The sequence below is a fragment of the Suillus fuscotomentosus genome (genome assembly GCF_016647785.1).
Source record: "Suillus fuscotomentosus strain FC203 chromosome Unknown F5891scaffold_341, whole genome shotgun sequence".
NCBI lineage: Eukaryota > Fungi > Basidiomycota > Agaricomycetes > Boletales > Suillaceae > Suillus > Suillus fuscotomentosus.
In genome coordinates this window covers 1-27,422 of record NW_024539853.1, presented here as the reverse complement: position 1 = coordinate 27,422, position 27,422 = coordinate 1, and the positions used below count along the sequence as shown (strand labels likewise).

At 48.5% G+C, this 27,422-nt stretch overlaps 1 protein-coding gene across 1 annotated transcript; it reads left to right on the top strand.

Annotated features, from left to right (window-relative positions):
* Positions 1-7,965: 7,965 nt before the first annotated feature.
* F5891DRAFT_1087339 (uncharacterized protein) lies at positions 7,966-10,280 on the top strand. The gene is made up of 7 exons (XM_041363480.1): positions 7,966-8,182; positions 8,226-8,558; positions 8,612-8,626; positions 8,683-8,776; positions 8,839-8,914; positions 8,972-9,600; positions 9,655-10,280. The coding sequence occupies exons 2-7, from the start codon at positions 8,380-8,382 to the stop codon at positions 10,024-10,026; spliced, it is 1,365 nt and encodes a 454-aa protein (XP_041216387.1). The 5' UTR covers positions 7,966-8,182; positions 8,226-8,379; the 3' UTR covers positions 10,027-10,280.
* Positions 10,281-27,422: the final 17,142 nt, after the last annotated feature.

Genomic DNA, 27,422 nt, shown 5'->3' with positions numbered 1-27,422 from the left:
CTTCCATTGGACCAGTATGTCATGTTTTCTGTTGCCATCTGAATCTGGAATCTACAGCAAGTGGCGTCTCCTCGCCCCTTCGCAGTGCTGGTCAAGTACAATATTAGAACGGGTCATAATTGATATTGACGTCAAATCGCACGATCTCCTCGTTCGTACCCTTCCTTACCGACAGTAATATTCTGACATAGGCTGCTGAAAGTCTCGAATAGTCTCGATGAATCACATCATGCTGCTTATCTCCCTCTGAAGGATATCGTCTCGTTTGTTATGTCGCAAAGCGACTGAATATTCTACAAGTGTGAATGTTTTTGGGAGCAATGTTCAATCCACATGGCAATAATCGACATCTCCGTTGTAGGGAAATTAATGGCACATTGTCATTTTTTCGGCGGAGATACGTGATAGTCAGAAGCATCACGGGCTTTCAGCTTTCCGCAAGACTAATCGTTTGACCACATGGAACTTAATTCGGCGCGACAGCTGGTTGTTTGCTTTCATTTACAGCAATAAATTGAACAAAATCTCGACATGACCACAAAGAAGCTTGGACGCCAAAATCAATGGATGTGAGTTCTTCCAAAAAATGGAGGTACTCACGGCGCCCCTGCACAGTCACAGTCTACGGAAAAGGAAGTCAAGTGCTTCCTAGGAGCCGCGTTTCCAGGCAAACTCGCAGTCATGGGTGCATCGCTTAATCATTCCGGGAAGTCCACCACTATATTCAGAGTATCGTGAAGAGTTGTATGATATTACCGAATGGTGCTATCCGCTTACCGGCCACTTCCTCTCGCAGCTGGAGTGTCAGAAGTTTGAAAGGGAGAATCGTTGGCGTACCCCGATGCTCGAGAGTCCCATCTCGTGAAGCATGCGTTAATACCGCAGTTTCTGAGACCCAACTCCACCGCGTACTAGACTCAGCTACCGAAAGACCACAGCTGGCATTCACTTTGTAGGGAGAAGTGATACGGTAAGAGTAAATTATTGCCTACAAACTTGCGTCAACGATTGACACCTTGTGTAACTTGCAGTGAATATACCATGCTTGATTCATGTATCATCAACTCAGGGCAGCTTGCGAAGGATCTGCTCGAATAGCGCAGTAACTATACCCCGAATTACTTCCGCGGAACCGACTGTTACATTTCATAGATGATGGAAGAACTTCCTTGTTTTGTCGAAATATGGCAACAGGTTTAAGCGTACCGCCTAAAAATTCGCCGTACTGTTGGCACTAGGCGAACATCGTGCACCCATCGATGCCAAGGTGTGCCATTTCCTAAAGGGATATTACTCAAAGAATTCCGTGATCATAAACATCTGTTAGCAGAGCGGACCGTGCACACAATACAACTATTGCCGAGGACGAGGACGAGAGCATTTATCACAAGACTTTCAACACTCCGAACATTTCATTTGACACACGTAGTGGGCTTATCATGTATGTCTGTGCGTGTTTATACTTTTTTCAACATTAGGCAACGGTGCTGACGGCTTGTGACTTGTGAGGCACCTTCGTTGTTGGTACCTGAAAGCGTCATTCCAACAGTTTTTCGTCAGAAATGGTCGACGACCTGTCTGATGCTGAGAAAGTAACGCTACCTCACGGTATTGTTTCTCGATCTTTCACTGCATCTGATTGCTTGAGGGGAAGGCGCTGAGAGAGGCACAGGTCATCGTGAGGTGGGTTGCCCAGACGCCATGTGATTTCTTAATTGAAATCTGAATGACGTTTGTATACCGGAGGCTGATAGTGTGAGCTGTCTTTACGATGCGATGGCAGAGAAACTGATCTCCGTAGACCATTGTTTCTTCCTAGTTATAAGGCTTGGTCACCGAAGCTTGACAAAAAGCACAGGCTACCCACGACCTGACCGAGGGGAATCTCTGATTGCACCTATAAATGAAGTGCTTTGATGGTTCGCCGTGGTATTGAGAAGCAGGCCATCAATCCATCAAAGTCCAAGCAATGACATACATGATTTACCCTCAGAAGACGTTTATGAGCCCACCAGGGATACTTCATTCCCAAAGGAGTGCTAACGGTGACCACTTGTACCTCTAGTATCATAAATCATTAATGATGGCCAGGTAGATTTATGCAGATCCTGACGTATACTCCCCGATTCGTCGCTTCAATACCTAGTCAAACCAGACCCTAGCAATGTTGCATCTAGCTCTTGGAGACGAATTCAAAAGAGGAACCAATCTTACTGGAGCTTCGTCACATAAAATGATGACATCTTGGTACGTCGGAAGCACCTGATCCAGTCTGTCATCACATATTATGTATATACGCACTTATGGGTTTCATTCTGGCAGACTTTGCTTCTTGTTTGGGCCATGATCAGATTGATAGTTCAACGCGACGAAATCGCCCTTTCATTTGCGCTCGAGAATGCAGGTCGGCCGGAGATTAGGTAAGTCAACCAAATTATGATGTTTCCCTCCATCATGCATCAGTTGCCACACGAGATCATTGATATATCATATCGAGCATGAGCTAACTATAGTTGCCATGATTGCGCGGCTACTTGAACTTTGAAATCTGAAGTCAAGTTTTTGTTATACCACATCTCTCCTTGGAGATGGATAAGCATATATCATCTAGTGGTAGTACAGACTGTTAGAAGTACGTTCAAGATGAATTTCTGTGCTCCGTAGGTCCCAGGTAAGTTGAGAGCCAAATGATCTTGATAAAGGTACTGAACCCACCCGGCATGCGTTCGTTCCGCCAGCCGATCAGATATCAAGTACCTACTATCGGTCACGTTCTATTTGTCACCGATAGTAGCAAAATCAGCGCTGAAAACTCGGCCATCGCCAGCAATTGTCTCGATATGGCCTAACACGAGGCAGGGTAGGGCTGCAGGGTCAATTTATTAGATGAAGGGCAACAATTCCCTCTTATCAGTGCGATTCCCTTCTCTCCCAGCTTCTCTCATCTTCACCAGAGTGTACAATGAACGGAACAGGAGGGTTTTCTCCACCTCAGCAGCAACCCCAGCAGCAGCCCCAGCCATATTCTCCCCCGTCTGGTGGCCAGATCGCGCCCGGATCTATCACCTACACGACATCCACTAGTGCGGATGGTCAGGTTACATATCATCCTTTCAGGTATGATCGGCATCTGTCTCACAAACTAGCTTTATCGTAACCTATCGATGTTGCAGAGCGGTGCCTGCAAGGCAAGTGGTTGTGATGTTGACGAGATCGCACCGCCTGATCAGATTATGATGTGCAGCTATCAGACACCCCAAGGTGTTGTGCATGGCATTCAATGGGTCCCTGCCGAAGCCACGCAGATCTTGCCAACAGGTGCTCAACCTGCCAATGCAGTGAGTCCTCAGATCGCTTGAGTTTTGCTCATGACCATTGATTGAACATGCGAATCAGGAATTCGCTGCATCCTTTAATCGCGGCCAGCTCAGCAGGGAAGAAGAGAGGGAGCTTGAAAAGTGGTACGGTTCGTTCGATGTAATGCTGCTTCAGACTCTAAACCTTTTTCAGGAAACGGTCTGAGGAGAAGCGCAAAAAAAAAGAAGAGAAGGCATCCCTCAAGAACATTGCGAAACAGATCGAAAGGGATGAAATAGATATCCGCATGGCGCGCGAGAGGGATACTCAGGTCAGAGGACGGAAAAAGAGCTTCTACGGAGAAGCACCTCCCTCTGGATACTCCATTCCGGGGACCGCTGCATACGGCACCTACAGCAGTGCCGATCTTGACCGCAGATTCGACAGTCTCGACATAGAGCGCAAGGAGGTTTCCTTCGCTGCAAGGCCCAGAAAGCTTTCTCAGAGTGGTGCAGGGGCATACTCTTCCCCTCCCGCCACATACAGTAGCCCAACAGGCTATCCTACAACTGGAGGAGCTGGTCCTTACAACCGTGCAGCCTCTCCTTACAGACCTGTAGGTAATTTCTCCACTTCACCAAATATAAGGCCGCAAGAATTCCCTTCCACGTACCCTGGTGGACCAGATCCCATGGTGAGGGCGCCATCTCCGTATGGTGCCCGAGCGCCTTCTCCTTATGGTGCCCGAGCGCCCTCTCCTTATGGGGCCAGAGCGCCTTCTCCTTATGGGGCCGCAGCACCCGGTCCCAGGGCGCCCTCTCCTTTTGGTGCCACAGCACCCACTCCTTACGGTGCCAGAGCGCCCTCTCCATATGGCGCCAGAGCACCCTCTCCTTATGGGGGACCAGGACCCTCTCCTTATGGTGCTCGAGCGCCTTCTCCAATGCCGCCGGTGCCCCGTGCTACTTCTCCAATGCCGCCGGGGCCACCCCGTGCACCTTCTCCATACGGACGCCCTGTGTCCCGGGCACCATCCCCATACCATGGTCAACAGGCATCGACCTATCCTCCTCCTCACCGCGCTCCTTCACCATTTGTCCCCCCTGGGCAAATCCAATCAGTATACCCCCGTGGGCATGTCCTTGAAGGCCAGCCCATCGGGGGCCCCCGGTCGCGAGCACCTTCTCCAATGCCCGGTGCGCCTGCTGGACCTGGATTCTCTTCATCTCCACGTATGCCCAACGTAGGATTCTCCTCATCTCCCCGTATGCCCAACGCAGGATTCCCGTCATCCCCCCGTATGCCCAACGCAGGATTCTCTTCATCTCCCCGTATGCCTAACGCAGGATTCCCTTCATCCCCTCGCATGCCCGGCGCTGCAACCGGAGGAGATTCGTTACAACTCGCTGCTCCGGAGGCATTCTCCCGTCCACCTAATGCCGCTCAACCTTACACTCCGTTTAGCGTAATGAGGATTCAAGAGATGGAAAAATTCTACGATCAGATTCCTCGTATGCCACTTGTGCTCGACACTCATGACGTTTACCACCAGGACTGGATCAGATTCATGAATGTACGTGGTGACAGACTTGTTCATTGGATTATCAGCTCACTTTTACTTCAGGATCTTGCTCTTGCGTGGGCCGGCAAGATGCCCATTCATGAATTCTCCAAGGGGGGAGTCCCTCCCAAGCGGACCTCACTTGTTGCAGATTTGATCAATCTGTGGAACGATTCATTCTTCCGCGCCCGTCGCGTTGAGGTGGTCCTCTACAAAGGCCGCGAGCGACGCTCAGGTCCACACACGGGGACCTTGGACAAAAACCTTCCAATGCCTGACCTCGACTTTGATTCTGATTCTGATTCGTCAGAATCTTCTTCTCTCTCTTCGGAGTCTGAGGACGAGTACTACGGTCGCGGCGTTGATCTCGCTGAATCCAAGAGAAGGCGCCGAGAGAAGAAGGAGGAAAAGAAGTGGCGCAAGAAGGAAAAGAAGATCAGGAAAAAGGCCAAGGAACGCGAGAGGCAGTACGCGTTGTACTTGAACTACATCGCGCCTCGCGATATGCCTGTTCCAGGAAATTCTTACTATGGTTGATAGAACATGCAGTGCATGAATCCAGTAACGTCGAATTTGTTGATACTTGAACTTTCCATTGTCATTGTACTACTACGGACTGCGAATCAATTTGTTACCGGTTGGGCGAGGTCACAGGTTCCAGGTAGTGACATAGATAAGGAACCGGGTTCCGAGAACTCAAGCTTGGACTGTCGAGAGATCTAAAGCAGGTGACCCAGCCGGAGTCTCTGCCCCTAAGTGCTCTTGCACCAGAATCATGATGCCCTTATATCTATGATATCATTTAGACCACATTCTCGCTAGTCGCACGCCGTAAACCCTTACAGTATTGCAGGACGGGCCATTCCGTACCCCGATGCACGGAGGAGACAAGCGTCAAAGAGATAGACCGCCGTATTGGACTTCTAATACCGTGTATAGACGTGCTGTCAGTGCACGTCATTCAACTGAATCACCGCAAACCCACGATAATATCGTGGTTAGATAAAGGAAGATACGATAGAAAATCAACGACAAGACACCGAACACAAGACCTACAGGCCTACAAGTAGGTCGTAGTGATCTTCAAAACCACGGCGTTTAGTATCACATTCTTTGCATCATCAAGTTTATCGTCACTCAAAGCATTTTATACTCGCCCGAGGTAAGCCGAATGCGTTTTCGGACAATTGAGACGCTAAACTCACCTGATGGTCTGTAGCCGCTGGACCTATAAACCTTAAACAAATATCAGGCCAGCTGCGGAACATCTCTTGACGTTCACGCAGGTGAGTTGTAGCACGTGTGGTATGTATCATCAAAATGCTGTCGTATCATAACTTATTCATTTGTGGCCCTTCCAGGCATTCGCCATGAGTGATGTCGCAGGAAGACTCCTCGAGGAGTTCGACCAATATGTGATGAACCACATCCCGATCCGCTTCATACGCCTATCAGACATGTCATTTGTGGAGCGTGATGATGTAAGGAAGCACTTTCGGAGCTTTGTCCCTCAAACGAATCTTGGGAGTTATAAACCCTCCCGAGTTGTCAGATATGCCATTCTCTCTCACCGATGGCTGGATTCGGGAGAGCCAACGTACGAAGAAATGAAGGCGGGCACAGCAACGGGTCCTGGATACAAAAAGTTGAAGAACTTCTGTGAACAGGCCAGGAAGCAAAACGTGGAATTTGCATGGTCAGATACCTGCTGTATCGACAAGAGCAGCAGTGCCGAGCTGGACGAGTCCATTCGCTCCATGTTTCGGTGGTATCATAATTCTGCTATTTGCGTCGTCCATTTAGCAAAAAGCACGACCATCGAGGATATATTGCGAGATGAATGGACGGAAAGGGGCTGGACATTGCAAGAACTCCTTGCACCCGCCCATATCAAATTCTTCAATAAGCACTGGAAGCCTATGACGAATGATTCAAACGACAAACAAAAAGCTACCACCAAAATACTGCAGACTCTGGAGAAGGCCACTGGTATTCCTCATGATAAGATCAACTGCCAGTTCAATCCACGTCCGTTCAATGTGGATGAGCGGATGGTGTGGGCAGCCAGACGCAAAACAACGAAGGTTGAAGATGTAGCGTATTCTCTGATGGGTATATTCGACGTCAGCCTGCAAATCGCATATGGAGAAGGAGGAGACCGCGCATTCTGCAGGCTCATCGAAGCCATCATGCAGGCTGGCGACCCTTCTGTCCTCAATTGGAAGGGCAAGGCTGCAAAACATCGCACTTCATGTGCTATTCCTCGATCTCCAAGGAGCTTCATGAACCGTCGAGAGTTGAAGTTGGATAGTGGCGGGCGACTGGAGATGACTATGACCAGTCTCGGCTTGCGGGTGCCTCTAGTGATCCTCCCTCTCAGTCTCCCTTTCTCAAAGGCTGCTGGAACAGGGAGTGCCTGCATCACATTCGAATGCCTGTTGTATCCCAACATCAAGATTGACATCAATGTCGACAACTCGTTGGGCCACGGTCGGTATCGATATGCGCTTGGGATCATCAACTACTCGCTTGTCAGGGATGGATTAGTCCGTGAGGTTGTGGAGATGCAGGGCAAGTCAGCCGGAATCCCCCTCAGATGCCAACTGGTAGATCGGTTCAGCCCAACCACCCCTGCTGTTGGGTTCGGGTTTGAGACTGTCTACTTGGAACAGAATTTATCTAAACCATGGGAGAAGATACGTGAGGAGGGTTTGATCGAGGTCAACTTTCCAATCACACCGCGTTTTTACATCGAACATAAATACCTAGAAAATGTCCACTTGTAGCTCACTGTCTCCCAACTATTAAATATTAAGGAGCGACTAAGTCGAGTCAATCTGTTACCGTGACGGCTACAGTTTGACCACAGTTACGTTTTTTTGGCGGTTTCCGGTTTCAATTCCATCCGATAATTTCCGCTGACTCCTATAGCCTAATACTCATTATATTTTCCCCATCCCCGATTCGATATTCAATATATATACTATATAGCTACGAACTGTTCATCCATACGAATACAAATATGTACTCGTAATATTGCCTAGGCCGAGCAGCGGTATTTTTACAACCCAGGCTTTCATTGTGTCCGTCTGTTCCGGCCATTTCGAGCTATTTATAGCTAAACAGTAGGCGCCATAATGAACTCCACTTCGAATAACTACTGTATAGCTAGGTAGGGCTGATACTAATAAGACACATAACTACATAGTTTATCCAAGGCACGGCAGTCTTCCCAGACTGCATGACACACAACCGCGGCCGCGGCCAGTAGGCTATGCTCTGGAGTCTGAGTGACGAGTCACGATGGTTGTCGTTGTCAGCATGGTAAGGCGCTTCGCCCACTCTGTCATTATCACTGACTTTCCAGAAATACTATGTCACCGGTGGGGGAAGACCTACCCTGAAGCCTGAGGTATGGCTCGAGTGCAATATTTGCCGCCCAAACGTTTGAAGCGACGATCACATCCTATCACTGCGATCTTCTTCCCTTCAAACAGCTTCCTTCATTAACAGGGTGCACAATGGATGTGGATGGAGTAGGAGGTTTCAGGATTCACGAGCTGCAACCCCAGTTGTACCCACCCGATCATTCTCACATTGCACATAGTTGGGCTGCAAATGGCCAGATTACACCTGGAACTATCACCTACACGACGAGCACTAACAGTGCAGATGGTCAGGTTACAAAGCATCCTTTCAGGTATGAACGCATCTCTAAGACGTGTTGCTAAGCTCACTTCATTTTGCTTGCAGGGCGGTGCCTGTAAGGCAAGTGGTTTACGAATCGATGTTGACAAGATGCCTGATCCAATCATGGTGTACAGCTATCAGACCTCCCAAGGAATTGTACATGGTCTCCAATGGGTCCCTACCGATGCTACACAGATCTTACTAACAGGCACTCAGCTCCCCAATACAGTGAGTCCTCGGATCACCTGAGTGTTGTCTCACGACCATTGAGTACTGAGCATGCGAATAAGGGACTTGCGGCAGGATCCTTTGCTCTCGATCTTTCGGGTAGGGAAGATGATGTGGTATCTAAGAAGTGGTACGAACGTGCGTCTTATATGCCTCTGGGTGCTCGCTCGATGTTACTAACTGTAAGGCTGAAAGAGATCCCCCATTTCACTTACCCTGGTGGACCTGATCCCACCGTATTGGCAGCATCCTTGTCTTCCGTCCGAGGGCGCTCTCCTTATAGTGCTCGCGCGCCCTCTCCAATGTCACACTCACGCCCTGCTTCCCACGTGCCGTCCCCATACCAAAGTCGTCCGCAGTCGAGATCACCCTATCCTTTCCACCACACTCCTTCACCTGATGTTCGCACTCACCCACGTGCGCCATACCAGAGTCGTCAGCAGTCGAGATCACCCTATTCCTTCCACCGCACTCCTTCACTTCATATTATCCCTCCGCAAATTGTATACCCGCATGGGCATGCCTTGGAGGATCAGCCTATTTTGGATCCCCAGTTACAAGTACCCTCTCCATTTCCAAATGCACCCACCGGGCCAGAGTTTTATTCATCTTCACGTATGCCCATCATTGCTTTTCACAGAGAATCAATGTCGGACTCTTCTCCTCATCCATTCGCCCGTCCACCGGATGCCACTCAAGCTTACACTCCGTTCAGTATGATAAGGATTCACGGCATGGATCAATTTTCCAACCAGATTCCAAGCATGCCATCGGTGCTCGATACCCATGATGTTTACCACCAGGATTGGGGCGCATTTATGAATGTACGTGCTTATGAACACCACTTCAGTGACGTATCAGCTTATTTTTTGTTACAGAGTATTTTTCTTGCGTGGATGGGAAAACTGCCCCTTCCCAAGTTTGCCGGGGGTTGTTCGCCTTCACGGGACTCGGCTGTTGTAGATTTGATCAACCTGTGGAACAATTCCTTCTTCGGTCCCCGCAGGGTAGAGGTAGTCCTCTACAAGGGCCGTGAGCGATGGTCAGGCCCGTACGCAGGGACTGTAGACAATGAGCTCTCATTTCCTGAATCGGAAAGGGATAACGAACGCGAGCGGAAGTACTCGTTATACTTGACCTATGTTGTGTCTTATCTTGGCGATCAACTCGAGCCGACCGGGTCCCGTGACAGGCTCAGAAGTCACAGTGGCGCACACCGCAACCATGCATCTTATAACTACTATCACTGATGGGATAACAAGCTTGCAAGAAGGTGGGTGTGGGACTGTTGATATTTTTTATTGTTATTGTGCTACTCCCGTGTATAGTTGACTATGTATTGATGCCCGCACTTGGACACATTCACAGACTTATGCGGCACGTTATGATCGGTTCAGTAATGACTGATGGTGCTGTTACTCAGACTTTAATTATATCTAGGCTATCTCAGGCTGCCAATGATGTTCCTCCCTTTCCAGCTCTTCGCAGCATGCTCACATTACTCATACTATTCTCGCAGGAATTATGATCTCTCGGTGATAGCAATTCTGCTTTGCCTATTCTCATCGTAGGTGGAAAAGTCACTCGAGGTAGTCATTCATCACTGGAACAAGGCAAGATCACGGGTTTGACACGGACATTTCCCAATATGTTTTTGCAGCAGAACATTCCCGTTCGCTGCTACTATCCGCAAGCTCGTGCCAAAAGTTCTTTATCTTCTACTTCTAAGCATATCATAGTGCAAGGTGCCGTTTTACGCACCAAGCACGAGCATTGTATTCTTTTCATCGGAGACATTGTGTTAGGACCTGGTTACAACATCGTGGCAGGCCCTACGTCTGACTTAATACGCTCTGTTTATTTGCGTCAACGACAGAAGAAAGAGATAGTGTCAATATCGTGTACAAGCGCTTGCGTTTGTAATGAACGGAATTTTACTCGGAATCATAAGCTTGTCTATGTACTGCATATTTTTTATCAATGGACCATGAAAATTTTGACTGTAGGACGTCATCTACTCAGATACCCTCTGTATTCTGTTGTGAAACAGTGCCTTGCCTTGGAACAATAACCTAGCATGAGTGTTGACAGAAAGCCGTCTTCTGGGTTCTAGAGCTCGTCGGTGAGTGATTGCCTTCGCTTGACTTGCCGTTTAGGCGGCTCGTCGGTGACCAACAGGGCGAGGAAGTCATCTGCAAGGCCAGCAGCAAGGATGCCAGTGATATCGCCGGCTGGATTGGACTGTGAGCCCCCTCAATTCAAAATTAGGGAGATAGATCTTACCATTATCGTATGCTGGAGCAACCTCGACAATGTCAGCCCCACTACAAATGAGACATCAACTGTTTATACAGGCCCGTGAATGAAAAAAAGAATCTTACACAAAATTCAATCCAGCAAGACCTCGAAGGATTCGCTTGGTTTCTCGACCGGTCCATCCAGCAGGCTCTGGTGTACCAGCTACCTAGGCGTCAATAACCTCAAAATTCCCCTAGTGATATTGCGCTCACTTGCAGGTGCCTGACTAGGGTCTATCAGAGAGCGGTCAGTATACAGTGATTAGTGATCAATTGGAACATCTGCAGACCGATAGTGTCGATGTCAAAGCTGAGGCGGGAATCAATATTGTGATCAGCAACGCATTGCTTGAGACATACCTCAGGTAAACAGGAGAGTTGCCGATGCGTTGTCGGATATGCTTGACAATCTCATCCGTGCCAAGGTTGTCGATATCCTCAGCCATAATAAGCTCAAATCCAACTTCTTCATCGTGTTCGATCAGCTCAGGGCCCTGTTCATTTAAAGTGCGTGAGCTCGAGCCAATTTAAGACACAAGGAACGCCCCGACCTGCAGTTTATTCCGGATCCCAGCATGAATGCTGGTGTTGGACATGAGTCCTTCCTCAAACGCCAATGTGAAAAATGTCCCGTGCGTGACCCTAGACTGCTCGGTAATGCCTCCCAAGCTCGGCCAGGTGTCGATGTGTGCATCGAAGTGAATGACAGATATGGGTCCATAAACCTGATGAAGAGATCGGAGAATCGGAAGCACCTAGAGATCATTGGACATGTGAAATCCGGAGGATGTAAGTGCATCATGCTATCTCACAATGGTATGATCTCCGCCTAGCAGTACATGATCAATTACATATCCGCAAACGAAACCATGGTCCAGGGCTCACCTAATGTCAGTATACGAGGGTGTTCCACTCCGTCATGTGCAAGCTTCGCGGTGCGCGCACTAGCACTTCCATTCACGGGTCGTGCCAAAAGGGTGGTATACGCAGTTTCCATTTGATCAACAGCTAACGCGTTGTCATAGGGGCTGATAGGGACCTGTTGAACATTCTGTCAATATGTTTAGACACCTATGACCGGCTGAAACTTACGTCTCCGCAGTCGATCACTTCTGCGCGGGTGTACGGGTTCGTCATCCATTCCAACGCGTAGCCCGCCTCAGCGGATTGACGTCTGGAACCAGATCTAATTGCATATGGTCCGAAACGTGCCCCTGGTCTGTAAGACGTTGTTGTGTCAAATGGCATGCCGAGAACAGCGATGTCAAAGGTTGTCGACGAATCATCCAGGCAACGTGTGTAGGGTAGATGGGAGTAGCTCAGAGGTCCCGTGTAACTGAGGTCTGCCTGTGTGCCGTACTTTGCTGTCCATGGCTCATGCTTGGTGTCGAACGCATGTTGCTGCGCATAAACAACAGGAAGTAGTGTGAGAGGAAGGTATCTCATTGTCAGTGTATGTACGATTTTTCTTCGGCGCCAACTTATGAGGGGAATCAGGAATCAGGATAGATCTCTGGGACGGAGAACATTTTGTACTGTATGTTACGTACTGTTACATAGTCCGAAAGTATTTCTGTGTTGTCTGTTCAGCACCTGATTAACACGTGGTGAGATAGGAAACAAACAAAGATAGCCAAAGTTCATCATGAGGCTAAGAACCCGGGAGTGCGTGTGGTGTGGGAGGGGATTGGGACATGAATATCGATATAAAATCGTGGACAAGGTCGACCGCCGCTGTGCCTTTGATTTTGGCTGTAAAAGAATGTCTCAGTCCCAGTCAGAAACAATCGGCTGCTGTCAAATATGCCATGGCATTCCACTATGTCTGCGCCACTGTGTTGCGAACAAGGAATGAGACTTACTATCAGAGCCAATGAGAGCCGGGATATCTACACGAGGCTCAATCCGGCCAGGCCACGGATGATTCGTTTAACCTCTCTACCCGTATAAAGTAAGTATGCAACAACGGCTTTGTGCCTCCATTGTATTAGTTTCCCCTAGTGAGATCATAAGAGAAGGAAAACAGTCATTCCTACCATTGCTTGTACTCAAGGGATGGGATAACGTCCGAGTCACGGGAGAGATCTTTATGATGTAATGATGACCGACAGTATACTCGGTAGATGCACAACAGATAAAGAGCCAGAAGGGAGTCCAGCGTCTAGCGTGATTTATCGTTACACGAGGATTAGTTGAAGTTGTAGTAGCAACGACGGGAGGTGTGGTAGACGAGCCTAAGCTGGAACGTTGTGTTACATTGCCATTAGGAAGGTGCGAACTGCTTTCAGCAGCGTTTTTTGAGATTGGTTTTTCCTGCTGAGGCGTTTTTCCACGTGATATCATAGATGGGTTCGAACACTGGCGAAGGAAGACGGTTGCCCTTGGCATACAGGATATCGACTACTGCTGAGCTATGCTTGTGCAGCTCGACCTGTGCACAACTTGGCCTGCCAAAGAGAATATTTCCAACCCGATGGAAGAGTCGGGATCTGGACTCTGTATCGTGGGTGCGTGGTGATGCAGAAAATTGACAACACGAGGTCAGGTATGCATTACAGGATGAGAAGTCAACGACGTACATGGAAAGTTCATCAAATAAACCTCGAGGTACGCAATTGGAGACCTTGAGTGGTTGGGCAGGATGCTGTGTGTAGCCGCATCAAGCACCGACTGGAGTCGTGGGAGAGCGGATACAGCCGGAATGACATACAACAAGACGTGCATGTCATAATCAACTACGGGCGCAGCTCTTTAACAAAATAGGACACGGAGCCTTTGTCAAGTACATTGGAAATTCGAGACACTATGTATGGACTAAGGCTGTGCAGCTGATTGAATTGCAAATTTTGTGGCGCACGCCGCTGTTCAGCCCACTCGTCTAGTGCGTAAGACGACATGTTTCTCACTATATAGCAGAACCCAGAATGCATTTCAATCACTCATGCCGGCTGGCACCGTTCAAGGACAGTGGATGATAAATTTCCATTTACTAAGTTGAAGACTAGGACCAGGGAGTCATTTGAGCGTTCCCCGTGACTCATCCTCACTGAGGGCGGTACAGCCATTTTCATATTGTAGCCAAACGTTTGATCCCGCGGAAGCAATTCGCGTGACACTCCCGTCTGCGCTCTACCCGAGCTTCACCTGGACTCTCAATCGGTGAAGCGCTGTGCGCTCGACGATCTCCTATGTCTCTACTTGTGATCGTGTGATCGCTCATTTTTCTCCTAACCTGTCCGTCAGCCCACAGCCTCGGAGACTTCATCCTGGAACAAGCGCAATGTATTTTCATGTAAATTGTGCAACGCTGTATCACTCTAATTTGCTCTTCATCCTCAAGTATCCACGCGACAATCTTTTGCGCGTCTTCTGGGCACATGGTCAGCTTTAAACGGCACTATTGAGAGTGCGATGTCGACGAGCCATTCGAGCACTCGCGGTTTGCAAGAATAAAAGACGACTGCGAGCATACTATACAGACACGTCTTGTTATAATTCACGAGACAATACGCCCCACGTAAACGGAACACTTGTTGGTATAATCAGAATAATCAGAGAGAAAGCAGAGAAATATATATATCGATGGTCTAAAATACAAAGTATCTCCCAAGGAAAATATTAACGACGTAGTATGCAAATAAGTTACTCTAGAATCCTCGGGCTCGGCCCCTCGAAGGGTTCTGATAACCTCCTCCATTGTAGCCACCTCCATAGCCACCACGAGCCTGTCCGCCATTCTGGTTTCCATAACCCATGTAACTGCCGCCGTTGTCTTGTCCTCCTGAACCACCATAGCCACCTCGGCTTGCCTGCCCACCGTAGCCTCCGTAACCACTGTTCGCCTGTCCACCATACCCTCCACTGCTGCCACCGTACCCACCAGAGTAGCCTCCACGGCCATATCCCGGTTGTTGAGCGGTTTGAGCATAGGACGTAGAACCTCCATACCCGGAACTACCGCCACGAGGAGGGCCGCCACGGGGAGGACCACCGCGGGGAGGGCCACCGCGATTTGGTAGCATTCCACGCGAGGGAGGGGCACCTCCTCGAGGGGGTGGACCACCACGCGACTGACCAGGATAATTATTACCATAATTTTGAATTGGTGGCCGTCCATTGGAGCCATAGCCTCCGAATCCTTGCTGGGGCCCTTGAGTGTACGGTGTTCGAGACTGAGTGGTGGTGTACGAGGAGACGTATGATGTCGGAGTTTGTGATTGGCCATGGGCGCTGCCATACCCATGTCCGTTGTTGTAAGAGCCGTTCTGATAACCACCTCGTCCGCGACCGCCACGATCCATACCGCCCCCTCGGCCATGTCCTCGGCCCCTCCGAGCTAGATCCTCACTAGTAAGCTGTCTTGCAGGTTTTATAACCCCTGGAAGAAACATCGATCGATGGGGAGAGAGTTGCTTTGGGAAGTAGTATAATGCGGAGAGAGAACGATCATTTTTAATATCTTGCAGGTCCATGGAACTCAAAGGGGAGTAATACGTCGAGCCAGGTAAACAATCGGGGTTTGGTAGAACACTACCGCTAATGCCCTTGGACAGGTTGGTAGGTATGAGTTGGGGCTGAGTAGTTGTAGTCAGTAACAAAACCGGTTCTGGTCAAACTGACGGCGTACCTCTTTCTCCTTGCGCTTGCCATATAATCCCTCGAAGAACGGATATATTGAATGTTCATCGGCGACAAATATGACATTTTGACCCCAGCTATTTCTTCGGGCTTCATCCTCAGTGAGCTTAGGGTAGTGCTCGGCCATCGCATCTAATAACCTTTTCTCGTCTATGAAAGGCAACAGAGCAACACCTTGCCACAGCATCTTCTTCCCATTCATATCGATCTGGAAAGTTGATGGGTAGAAATCATGAATTGGAGATTCTTCGTTTGTCATGAGATCGTGGAAGACTTCAGGTATGTGCTTGCGACTGACGATACTGGTGAGCCATGTAGTAAAATTAATACTCAATGTGGACGTACCTAGCAGGGGGGAAAACACCCATAAGTTGCTCGTACGGTTTAAATGGCTGTCCGAGAGTAAAATCGAGTTGCATGTTTTCCAAATCTTCGAAGTCCGACGCGAAAGGCGCAAAATGATATGGGTAATACCATTGCCACGAGGGGGGCTACTACCGAGTCAGCAAATAAAGGCAAATCGGCGGACGGAGCTCACCCCTTGATAGTAGTAATGCAGAACCCACGCAATACCTTCTACATAGTGTTTTGTTAGCCTTTGCACAGCAGAGTCAGCCAAGTTTGTGCAGAAATCAATAACAAAAGCGCCCACTTTCTACGGAAATCATTATCATTTTCTGATATGCCAAACTTTTGCTGATAGTATCGCTTCTTATACCCGGGATCATACAATCTGAGGAAATGTTATTCACAGCATCGCATGATTTCACAGCATTTTCATACCTCACGTTATCGGCCTGCTCAACTGAGCCATCGGCCCTGACTACCAGGGCGTAAGACGCATCTTCGTTATCTTCAGACGACTCCTCATCAATGCCAGCTACTTCATCGGTATCCTCTCCCTCGATATCTTCAAGCTTCCGCTTGACACCAACGATAGGTGTTACAGGCTCATCAGCTGGAAGAGTTACAGGATCATTGGGCTCGACATCCATGTCACCAGCCCCATCATCAACGAATTCAAGTGCTGATGAAGCATTCCCAAGACCCGGAATATCTCCGTCATCCATAAGCTCAGCGTCTGTTTTGGGTGGAGGCGTAGGAACAACCGGCTCAGGTTTAGAAGCAGAAGCACTCTGTTTCACAGGAATGAGTCCAGATAGCTCAGCCTTGAGCATCTCTGCAGCACTCATGTTCGCCATCCGTATAGCAGCTCGATTGGCAACTACATCACGATTCGAACCAGCCAGTGCTTGCGCTGCAACTGGAGCAACTTCAAGAGACTGAGCATTACGCGGCGCTCCGAGACCAATAGAGTCGGCCTTGGCAGCAAAAGCATTATCTGCACGTTGAGGAAGAGATGATAATGATGTAGTGGATGCAGTCAGACCAAGTTTCGCAGACGGAGCGGCGAACTGAATATCGCCCGCGGCGTTCTCTCCAGACCCAGACTTTTCAATCCTACGACGTTTCGCCTCTTGATCTTGGCGTTGCTCAGCTGAGATATGGTAAGTCTCTAAGGCGTTGACGGATCACATCACAGATACTCACTCTCTTGTCGCTTACGGAAGATCTCATCTTCTCGTCGCGCCAGTCCCTCTAATATGATCTGCGCACGACTAAGCACTAGTTGACCATGGTTCGTCAGATATCCACCCATTCTGGGTAACTCCATCTTCCAGATCCTCAAAAGAGTATCAATCGCTCCTTCGCGAATCTCAAGTGACGGCAAATGCGGCAAGAAATCGTTGCCGACAAAGAATATGAGTAACACCCAGTCATCAATAGCTTGTTCCAAATCGAAAGGGAAGGGCGTATTGTTCACATTCAACTCGGATTCCAGATACTCGCGCAGAATGGCGACATCGAGGAAAATGAACGGTTTTTTTTCCGGTGGAGGAGGCTTTTTAATCTCTGATTTCAGTGCTGTACATTGAGCGGCATAGTGACCTTCTTGTCCACATATTCGGCACCCGGAACCTTTGTCTTGCGCAAACACATCTTCCCGAAGTACTCGGAAATATGGTTCATGGGTCGCGAGGGCGAGCATAATGAGATCAGCATCCTGAACATACGATCAATAACACAAAGCACGATAGCTGGAAATCAACCCACCAAACCATAAATTACATGTCGAGTATTAGGTTCATGACCAGGATTTGTGCGTTGTCTGCGTATGAAGTCCATAATCTTATGCTCTCCTTCTCCAGGCACACTTGCATCCGAGATGATGACTTGCAGCTATACCAGAAATGAGTCAGAAGGATCCCTAGGAAACGTTCACTACGTACATCTTTCCACCCTGGATCAGTATTCATCTTCTCCACAACCCAGTACCGTAACGACGCTGTTAAAAGGTCCATAAACGGCGTACCGGGTGTGATAGCGTTAGAGTCCCAAGATTCCTTGTTTTTCTCGTCATCGGTAATAATCTTACCCATAGCTGCAATGATGAAATCGGTCAGAAATACAGCATAGATTGGCTCTGAGAACAACGTACCTTCCCACTCAGCGACAGCAAGTTTATGAGCTTCCGCCTTGTCTTTTGCTTCTTGAGCAGTCCTGAACCGTCTACTCCGCTGTTGATTCATCTTGGCACGAGGTGCAACGCCGTCTAATTGCACTCTGCAGTAAGTTCGTGGTATGAGACAACATAAATGTAAAGCGCACCAATAGCCATGAAAAGAAGTTTGCGCGGCCGCACCATGTTAACCACTCTGTTAGTGTATTTGAACACTTCAAGCATCATTTCCTCCTCCGTTTCGGGAGCCGGCTGCGGAAGACGAGTCAGGGAGTAAAGCAAATTTATAGAACGAAGTATGCGTACTTTGCCTTCGGGATGAGTACAGGGATGAACCTGTGTACGTGCGGATGGTCAGCACGAAAAATGTATTTACTACCATCACTCACGATACCGTTCATATCCAGGTATAAGCTGTCGAATTCCTCGCCATTGGGGTTAGGTTGTGTGATGTCAACGGGAAGTTTAATAGGATCCCCAGCTGCGTCGAGAACTTCCTCCTCCTCCGCTTCAGCGACAGATGATACTGGTAACTGTTAGCCAAGCAGATACCGGTTAAGCACCGGTTGCTCACCAATTTTCGGATATTTCTTGCTCAACCAACGGAACAGTGCGGGAACGCCCTATAAACAAGGTCAATGAAAGCCCAATTCGCAAGTTTTAGAGAACATACCATTGTACCGTAATTCCGATATAAACGAAGATTATAATGTGATCGTCCACGAGCAAGGACTCTAGCGTCGGCGCGCCGACTGCCACGACAAAGCAAAATGATGGCCGTGAGAATATAAGCTGATGTAATTAAAGTTCCCACGTTCCCCAGACTATGACTCGGTACGATTGGAAACGATCAAGCAAAGTTGAATGTAATGTCTACTGTTCCTCTGATCATTAACCCTTTGACTTCGTCAAATATTCTGCTGAAACGATGAGCGCAACTGCAACTATTACAATGTCCGCTCTTCCATCTAAATCCACGATCAAGCTCGCTCCTGCTCAATCTCATGCCGAAGCATCATCATCTCAGGCCCAGAATCAGCCCCCCAAGTCTCAAAAGCAGATGACCAAAGCGGAGAGACGCGAACAACAAGAGCGTCAGAGAGCTGCAAAGGCTGCTACTAAAGCAGCTGGTCCCCAACCTGGTGGATCTAATCAGAATTCCGCTCAGGTGAAGAAAGGCGCACCACCTGCTGCAAGCACTAGTGCTTCAGTCAAGAAGGGTGGAAAAGGTCCTGATGGAAAACCAATGAAGGACACAAAAGAAACCACATCCGATGACTCTGCTCGTGGTTTGCGGATATTCTCCCATTTTGGCCTCCCCAAACCCCCTGGCCCTAGTAAGGGAGATATACACCCCGCTATCATCCGCCTCGGATTGCAGTTTTCGGAGTTCAAGATCGTAGGGGCAAATGCGCGTTGTATTGCCACCCTGACTGCCTTTAAAACTGTACATTACGATCGTCCTGGTCTACCGAACATTGCTGACGTTTATCAAGGTGATACAAGACTATGTCACTCCTCCTAACAATACGCTCTCGAGGCATCTCTTGACACATCTTTCGCCTCAAATCACTCATCTTGTGTCTGCCCGCCCCATGTCTGTCACTATGGGTAATGCCATTCGGGAGCTCAAATTAGAGATCAGTGGATCGGATATCGACCTCCCGGAGCAGGATGTCGGTCTCAATCATTTGTTCCTATCATACGTGGACTCATTCACTCTTCAGGCAAAAAATCTCCTTTGTCAAAAGATAGATGATTATATCAGCGAACGAATTACCATAGCAGATCAAGTTATTCAAGAGACTGCAGGGACCAAGATCAAAGACGGAGACGTCATTCTGACGTATGCTCGGTAACAAGATTCACATTTTCCCGTTATCATCCGCTCATAGTCATTTGCTCAGATCTTCAGTTGTAGAACAAGTTCTGGTAGGTGCGTGGGATGATGGGAAGCAATTCTCGGTTGTGGTCGTCGATTCCCGGCCAATGCTAGAAGGCAAGAGGCCCTATTATCATAGCCCCGTTTGTAATCTCATACTGTGGCCTACGGAATAGGCAAGAAGCTTCTCTCCGTACTTTCTGCCATGGGCATTCCCTGCACTTACCTCCTTCTGCCATCCATTGGATCTGTCATCACAGAGGTGTCGACAGTCTTAGTGGGCGCTCACTCCCTACATTCGAACGGCGCCGTATTTTCCCGTGCAGGCACGGCCCTCGTAGCTATGATGGCAAAACAGCACAGCGTTCCTGTCGTCGTTTGCTGCGAGACATACAAGTTTGCCGAAACAATCCAGCTAGATAGTTTTACCAAGAACGAGCTCGGTACGTTTCTCGTAGTCGGTATCCTTCATCTCAAACTAATATTAAGACCCTGTAGCACCAGCTGGCGATATATTTTCGTCCTTCCCCCTCACTCGGTCGAGGGATACACTTACCCTCAACAAACAGCTCAATCTAGAAATCCTCAATCCGCTTTACGACCTGACACCTCCTTCAAGTATCACGGCAGTTGTGACAGAAGTAGGAGTTATTCCGCCAAGCTCCATCAGCTCGATTCCACTCGCACTCGGTCGCACTACACTGTAACATACCGCACATAACATCGTTATCTGATCACGAGTAGGAAGTTACAATCATACGATTTAATTGCATAGATGGCATGGTGCATTGTATATTTATGTGCTTTGCTCTGCGCTGACCATCAGTCCATTTGTCAAATAACAGTATTTGTGTTTGTTCTCCCTATTATATAATTACTACTTGCCTGGATTGTGCAGGCTTCGAAGTTCGATGTCAGCATGGTCAACGAACTCTCCTGATCATGGGACCCACTTCGGAATTAGCTGTCCGGTCCCAGGAAAGGCGGCCTGGGTCCGGCGTTCGAAGGTAAATAAAGAGAAGGCGTGAACCCCGAGGAATAACGAACAGCATCAACTTCTCAGATGATCAGAGTGATAGGGAAGTCCTGACTCTGTTAGTGGAGACAACAATCTTTAGAGACAGCATATCGATGCATAGAGTAAACAGTAGATAAGAGAAGTGGAATAATTACTACGATTATGGCTTCTCTCTAGTGTCCTGACTTTCAATGAGCCTCTTCTCTATCCACTCGAACGCCTTGTCCGTTGCCGTCTCAACGGGGTGATCAAATATGTACGGCAGGAAAGGAACGATAGCAAGTCCACTGATAGTTGGACCCCACGTCTTCAATCTCTTGTTTTGCACGTTCGTGAAAGCTTTTTTTGCTTGGTTGACGGCCGTATGAATTGTGAATGCGGGTAACGCCCTGTGCGTAATGGGATCATCCAATGAGAACGATCGCAACGAAAGGGCGTAATAATTAGGAACGTGCACGTACATTGATGCTACGGATTGGAAAACCGCACGTTTGACGGCCACCATACCTACTCTTGTCGGCTCTGAGAAATGGGCGGCTTCTATGGGGCTGGGTCCGCGTCTATGAGTCTTATACGCTTCGTAGCTCACGTCGCTGGTATTATGATAGCATGGCTCGTCACTAGTCGGCACACAGATTAATGAGACGGCACGCACCCAGCCAGATATAGCCATGAAATACCGTAGCATGCAGTAACTATGGAAGGAGGTACTACGGGACGAAATGCCTCTCCGACATCACTAGTCTATGATCAGTCTTCACCACGAACAAAAGTAAGTCGAGTGATGCGAAGAAACGTACATATGCAATGTAACGACTGCCGGCACGAACTGCAGTCCTGAGACGAGCAGCATATGCCATGTAACGCAGATCAGAGTCTGTGCTGTCTAAATTTCTGTCGGCTAGAGAAGATATTTCATTCTGTGCTTTCTCTGTCATTCGCGACATGGTTGTAGCACACTGCCAGTGTGCCCTTGGTTTAGTATTGAAATTACATAATGTGAAATCGAGGGGTCATTTTTCTTGTTTGACCCCGTGTTAAGTAACGTCAGTCTCACCGACACTCGCCGACTCCAACAATAAGTAATGTCCTTGACAGCCCTTGCAGCGCTGGACTCTCAGATGGACAACATCGACGTCCTTCGTAATTCTCCTCCTCCAGATGACTCTACAGCAAAGATCAGCGCATATTATTCTCTTGTCTTCCCAAACATCACTTTCTATCTTCAGACCCTGACAGTCACTATTGGACGACGCTGCGTACCCAATGCATCTACATCTGCTGGCGACAACAGTCCTGTTGATGTCGATTTGGGACCCCTCAAGAGTGTATCCAGGCTCCATGCCAAGATCGAGTACGAGGAGGACGAGGAGCGCTTTGTTCTCGTCGTCGTAGGCAGAAACGGCGCTTGGGTGGACGGTGTTTGGTCTGGCAGCGGTAGCAGAGTTCCTTTGGGGGAGAGGTCTGTATTTGATATCTCATGAGCCGGGAGCGTGTCTAACCGTGGATCAGGTCTCAAATACAAATAGCTTCTAGGACCTTCCATTTCGTGCTCCCGCCCCCTCCAGCACCGGAGGACTCGCCATCCCCGAGTTCAAATTCATCAGTGCAGCGTGCACGTTCACCCTCTGTCGATATTACGTCTATATCACCCCCTTCCTCTCTTCCCTCGAATTCGCCGCCCCCCGTCTCCGTACCAGTACCGCCGCCAAAGTCGCCAGACCCACAGCTCCCAAATACGAACAGTATACCCAGGGTAAAGACCGCGCCCAAAAAGCGCAAGAAATCAGACCTGCCTATACCAAAGCCAGAGGTTATGCCCCCAAAACCTCAATTCACATACGCTCAGCTCTGTTATCGAGCTATTAAAGCAATGGGTGGCAAGGCGACGCTGCAGGATATATGCTCGTGGATGATGGAGACTTATGACTGGTACCGGTACAATGAGGGTGCAGGATGGGAGGTGAGCTATCTTATCTCTGACATTGCACCTGACACTCCAATGGCTCACCTCTTTTCAGAACTCTGTTCGACACAATTTATCATCCGGCCGTGCATTCAAGAAGATGGAGAGGAGTTCTGGAGAGCGAGGGAAGGGATTTTATTGGTCCGTGGACGAACAATATGAACACACCTTCGAGGAGCAAGAAGCCAGATCACAAGCTGCATCGTCAAGTACGGGTGGTAAAGACGGAAAGGGCAGGAAGAAGGAGAGGGCAGCGCCTCTAGAACCTGCACTCAAGCGCAGCGTCAAGGGCGACATAAAAGGCGTTACTCTTCCGCCGCCGCTAACATCAACGCCGCTGCCATTCAAGTCTTCTAACACCTCTATACCGCACACAAATCCGTTGACAACAGTCCCCCTTGCGAGTCCTTTTACAACTACACCCATTATTAAATCAGAGCCTTTCACGACATCCAAGCTCACTTCAATAGTGCATCCAGCACCAGGAGCCTCATCTCCGCATGTGGCTCCTGCACTAGCATCGACTCCTTCGTCGGAATCTTCCGCATGTGCGACATCTAGCGCGGCATCTGCACCCTTCTCAGCATTACCGGCATCTGTTTGCCTACCCATCATTGTTGGACCTGTTCCAGCTTCGCATCCTTCATCCTCGAACCCTGAGCAGGCACAACCTATCATTCTTCATAATAATACCCTCATACTATCTCCCACGATCTTTTCGCATCTGTCTCCAGAGCAGCTCAGAGAGCTCGAGGCGCTTGGTGCCCAGAAAGCTCTAGAAATATTACAAGGTCATATAGTGCGATATCTGAAGGAGAAAATGACGCGTGGACGCGGGCGGACGAAACGCGCGAGAGGTGGTCGCGGGGGCCTGCCTGGATCTCGTGACAACAAAGTCCCTCCAACAGGTGGGCCGTTTACCACTATGCCACTCCCATCACGGACGCCTCAACTAGTCACGGTGCCGGATTTCGAGAGTGCCCAATCTCAAGCACCAGCTGCCCATCCGCCGACTGCTGAGAGCGTTGCTGTCAGTGTCGCAGAAAAGCCTCCTGTGCCTGTGCCAATAACTTCATCCGCACCTTCCCCTCGTAGCGAATCCCCTATCATCGTTGTAGACGACGTTGATTCGGCTGATGAGGGTCCCGCGATGAAGAAGCGCCGGATAGACATGGTTTGCTAGCATAAACGCCGTTCATTTCCCACACCTTGGTCATTGCATACGTTTCACGTCTTCGTCTCTACACTTTTTCATGACCTACTTTTACCAGCCCACTATAGTTCATGCGATAATTTGACTCGGCAGTAACATATGATCCTCATAGAAGCATGGTTATGATTCATAGGACTATAGATCAGAATTTCACAGGTCTCATTGTACGCAGAAGTTCGTGAGACGTTAGCCAATGCAAAAAGGGGAGTAGCCAATCGGAAGGAACATGTTGAAGGTATATAGCAACTTGAAGAGAGCAAAAGGTACAATCAAGTACACAAAACAGCGAACGTCAACGTTCGAGAAATAAAACCACAACAAGAGTATGTGTATGAAAGCAGAGAACACAACGTTTGAGAAACAAAACCACAAAGAGCATGTGTGACTTGAAAGCAGAAAACATCACAAAGCACAGCAAAAAAAGCAGAAACAACGAATATGAAACAACGAAACAACGACACACGTCAAAAGCGGACAAACGCCTGTCAACCGTCGGCCGTACCCCTAATGAGAGTGCTGGCACCTGCGAAAATTTTATAACTCGTTCCACCACGTCCACGCCAGGATTCCGCAGCATCAATCCCACGAGTAACCTGTTCTCCTCCCTTCACCTTCACCTACGTGTTCGTGGATATCTCTCACCGCGGAACCTCTGCGCAAAGTTGTCTAGGATGCGCACTGCGAGCTTGTAGGCTTCCGTTCCATTCACTAAATGGTCGGTCACCACAGCAATCAGGTACCTTTCAAGACGAGTCTCCTGGACTTCCGCACGAGTAGCCCAGTCCTTGTTCTGGTCGATGTCTTTCAGCAACTTCAAAATCTGGTCTTTGGACATAATCTCCTGTTTCCGAAAAGTGTGTAAGTTAGCGTTCATCACCACGACTGCAACAGAGAAACACGCACTACGTCATCTTCGAATAGAGCATCTATATGCGCACGGGAGATTCCCTTCAACTTTCCCGCCCACATACGCACTTTTTGGGAGATCACACTCGCATAGGACAGTGCTCGCTGAGGATCACCGGTTTCGACCTCGTCGTCTGACACCTCCATGTCCTCCACCCTGGTCCTGCTGCTCGACGCTACGGCACTCCCACCCGGAGCCGGCCTTCTGTAGCTGCGCATTACAACTGAAACCCCACTCCCCCGAGCCGAATGCCTTGGTGCTTGAGTATCATTAAGGGAGACGGAAGGCTCTGCATGGTTGTTGTGCGCATCCACTATGGATCGCGGACCGTCCAGAACGACATCGTCGACAACTTCAACACTGCTGGACGAAAATCTGCCTGAAGACGACGACGGTTCGATTGACGAGCGTGGCCCGGGCGAAATATGATCGATATCACTCGTCGCTGAATCTGAATCGAGACGAGGTTGTAGCGCTCCTGTTCGCTTTAGGCGCTTTTGAGGACCGCCTTCGGAGGTGTCGCTGGATTCTGAGTCGAGGCGGCGCTTGGCTGTGTTGACTTTGATCGACGTTGATAGGATCTGAGTCTGAATGCAATGCTCCGGGTCAGTGCGATTTCGAAATTTAAAGAGTAACATTTGAATGCTCACATTCCTTTGCTTCTGTGTGCTCTTTTGATTCTTAGCTTGCTTTTGCAATAGACGGTTCTCCTCATCACTGCCAAGGGTGAGGTCAATGGCATCTTCCGTGACAGTGGGAATGGGTGGGGGAGTGACATGAGTAGTAGACTTCACAGTGCCATTTGGCTGCTTGGGCACTGGCATTAGGCTCTGGAGTTCTGTATAAAGTTTAGCATCAGACATCACTGAAGGCATACTCACATTACCTGAGGTAGCAGGACTATCATCAGTGACAATAGAACCAACAGGATTGAGAGATCCCCTAGATTGAGCTAATAGTAATCGGCGTGAAAAAATGAAGCGCAGATTTGGATTACTGGGTGCAGCAATAAAGGAGGAACCTTGATGAGCAGCTTGGGGTGTGCTAGTAAGCTGAGAGCGTAATGGTTGGAAAGTTTGGTGTGGTAGCATATAAGCAGATGGGGTGCTAGAGGCAGCAGGTGCCAAATTCAGATCCTCCATCGCACCTGCAATGGTTCTAGTGCCATGCTGTGCAGAATGATTGAGGGTAACAGATGGAGTGACAGTAGGTGATGCTGGATGAGCTCCTTGAGGTTGCCTTGCAGGGATGCCTCTAGTATATACTAATGGGTCTGACCATTGCACATGATGTCCAGCAGAACGATTGCTCTGTGACTGGACACTTGCATCAGAAATGTCAGAAGGTATAGTTTTAGAAATAGTAGGTGGAGCACTATCAATGGAGGGAGGGCTATTTGAAGGATGTGCCATTACTGGAGGGTGTTGAGAGATGGTAGTGGTATTTGGTTGATGGGTGAAACAATAAAATGTGGACCCATATCTCAATTTATAGTGTCATTGATGGAGTTTGAACTTTATTAGTAATCTGACTCATTCATATATTGTTAATCTTCTGGAAGGTTCTCTATTCTCACGCCAAGCAATTCTTCAACATCATGAGTCTTGTGGCTAAGTATCTGTTGCACAGTAACTGGTGGAGAGGAGATGCTTATTTTAATAATGCTGATCTCCTATCTTATCCCACTACATGTTGCTTCTAATAGATCACTTGCATTGTTAAACTTACTTGTATTTTACTCAACATTCTCAAGGCTGCTGGAGTAGGTCTTGTAGTTCTTTATGTTATCACTTTTGTAGTAGATTTTAAGATTCTGCAATCTGGCAATTAATACTTGTTTGACTCAATCTGTATCTAAACAGTCAACTATGATTGTTCTTGGGCTGTCTTGTAAACACTTCTTGCCCCTTTTCATCTGTCCCGAATTCCTGGTACTCTGGTTGCATCACTTCACTGGCAGGCTGTATCACTCATGTCAGCTTCATTGGCTCCTTCCTATATTATTTGATTCCGTCCAATGTCATTATGTCTTCTGATGTTGGATGTTTCATTTGTCATTCACACTGGTGAATGATTCATCTTGCACTGTAGGTAAATTATGATGACTTGACAGGGGCTGCGCAAAGGGAACATGTTGGCTGGATGAGAAACAAGGCCAAGTCGATATGCTACAGCCTCCTCTGCTCCAGTTATGACCATCTAAT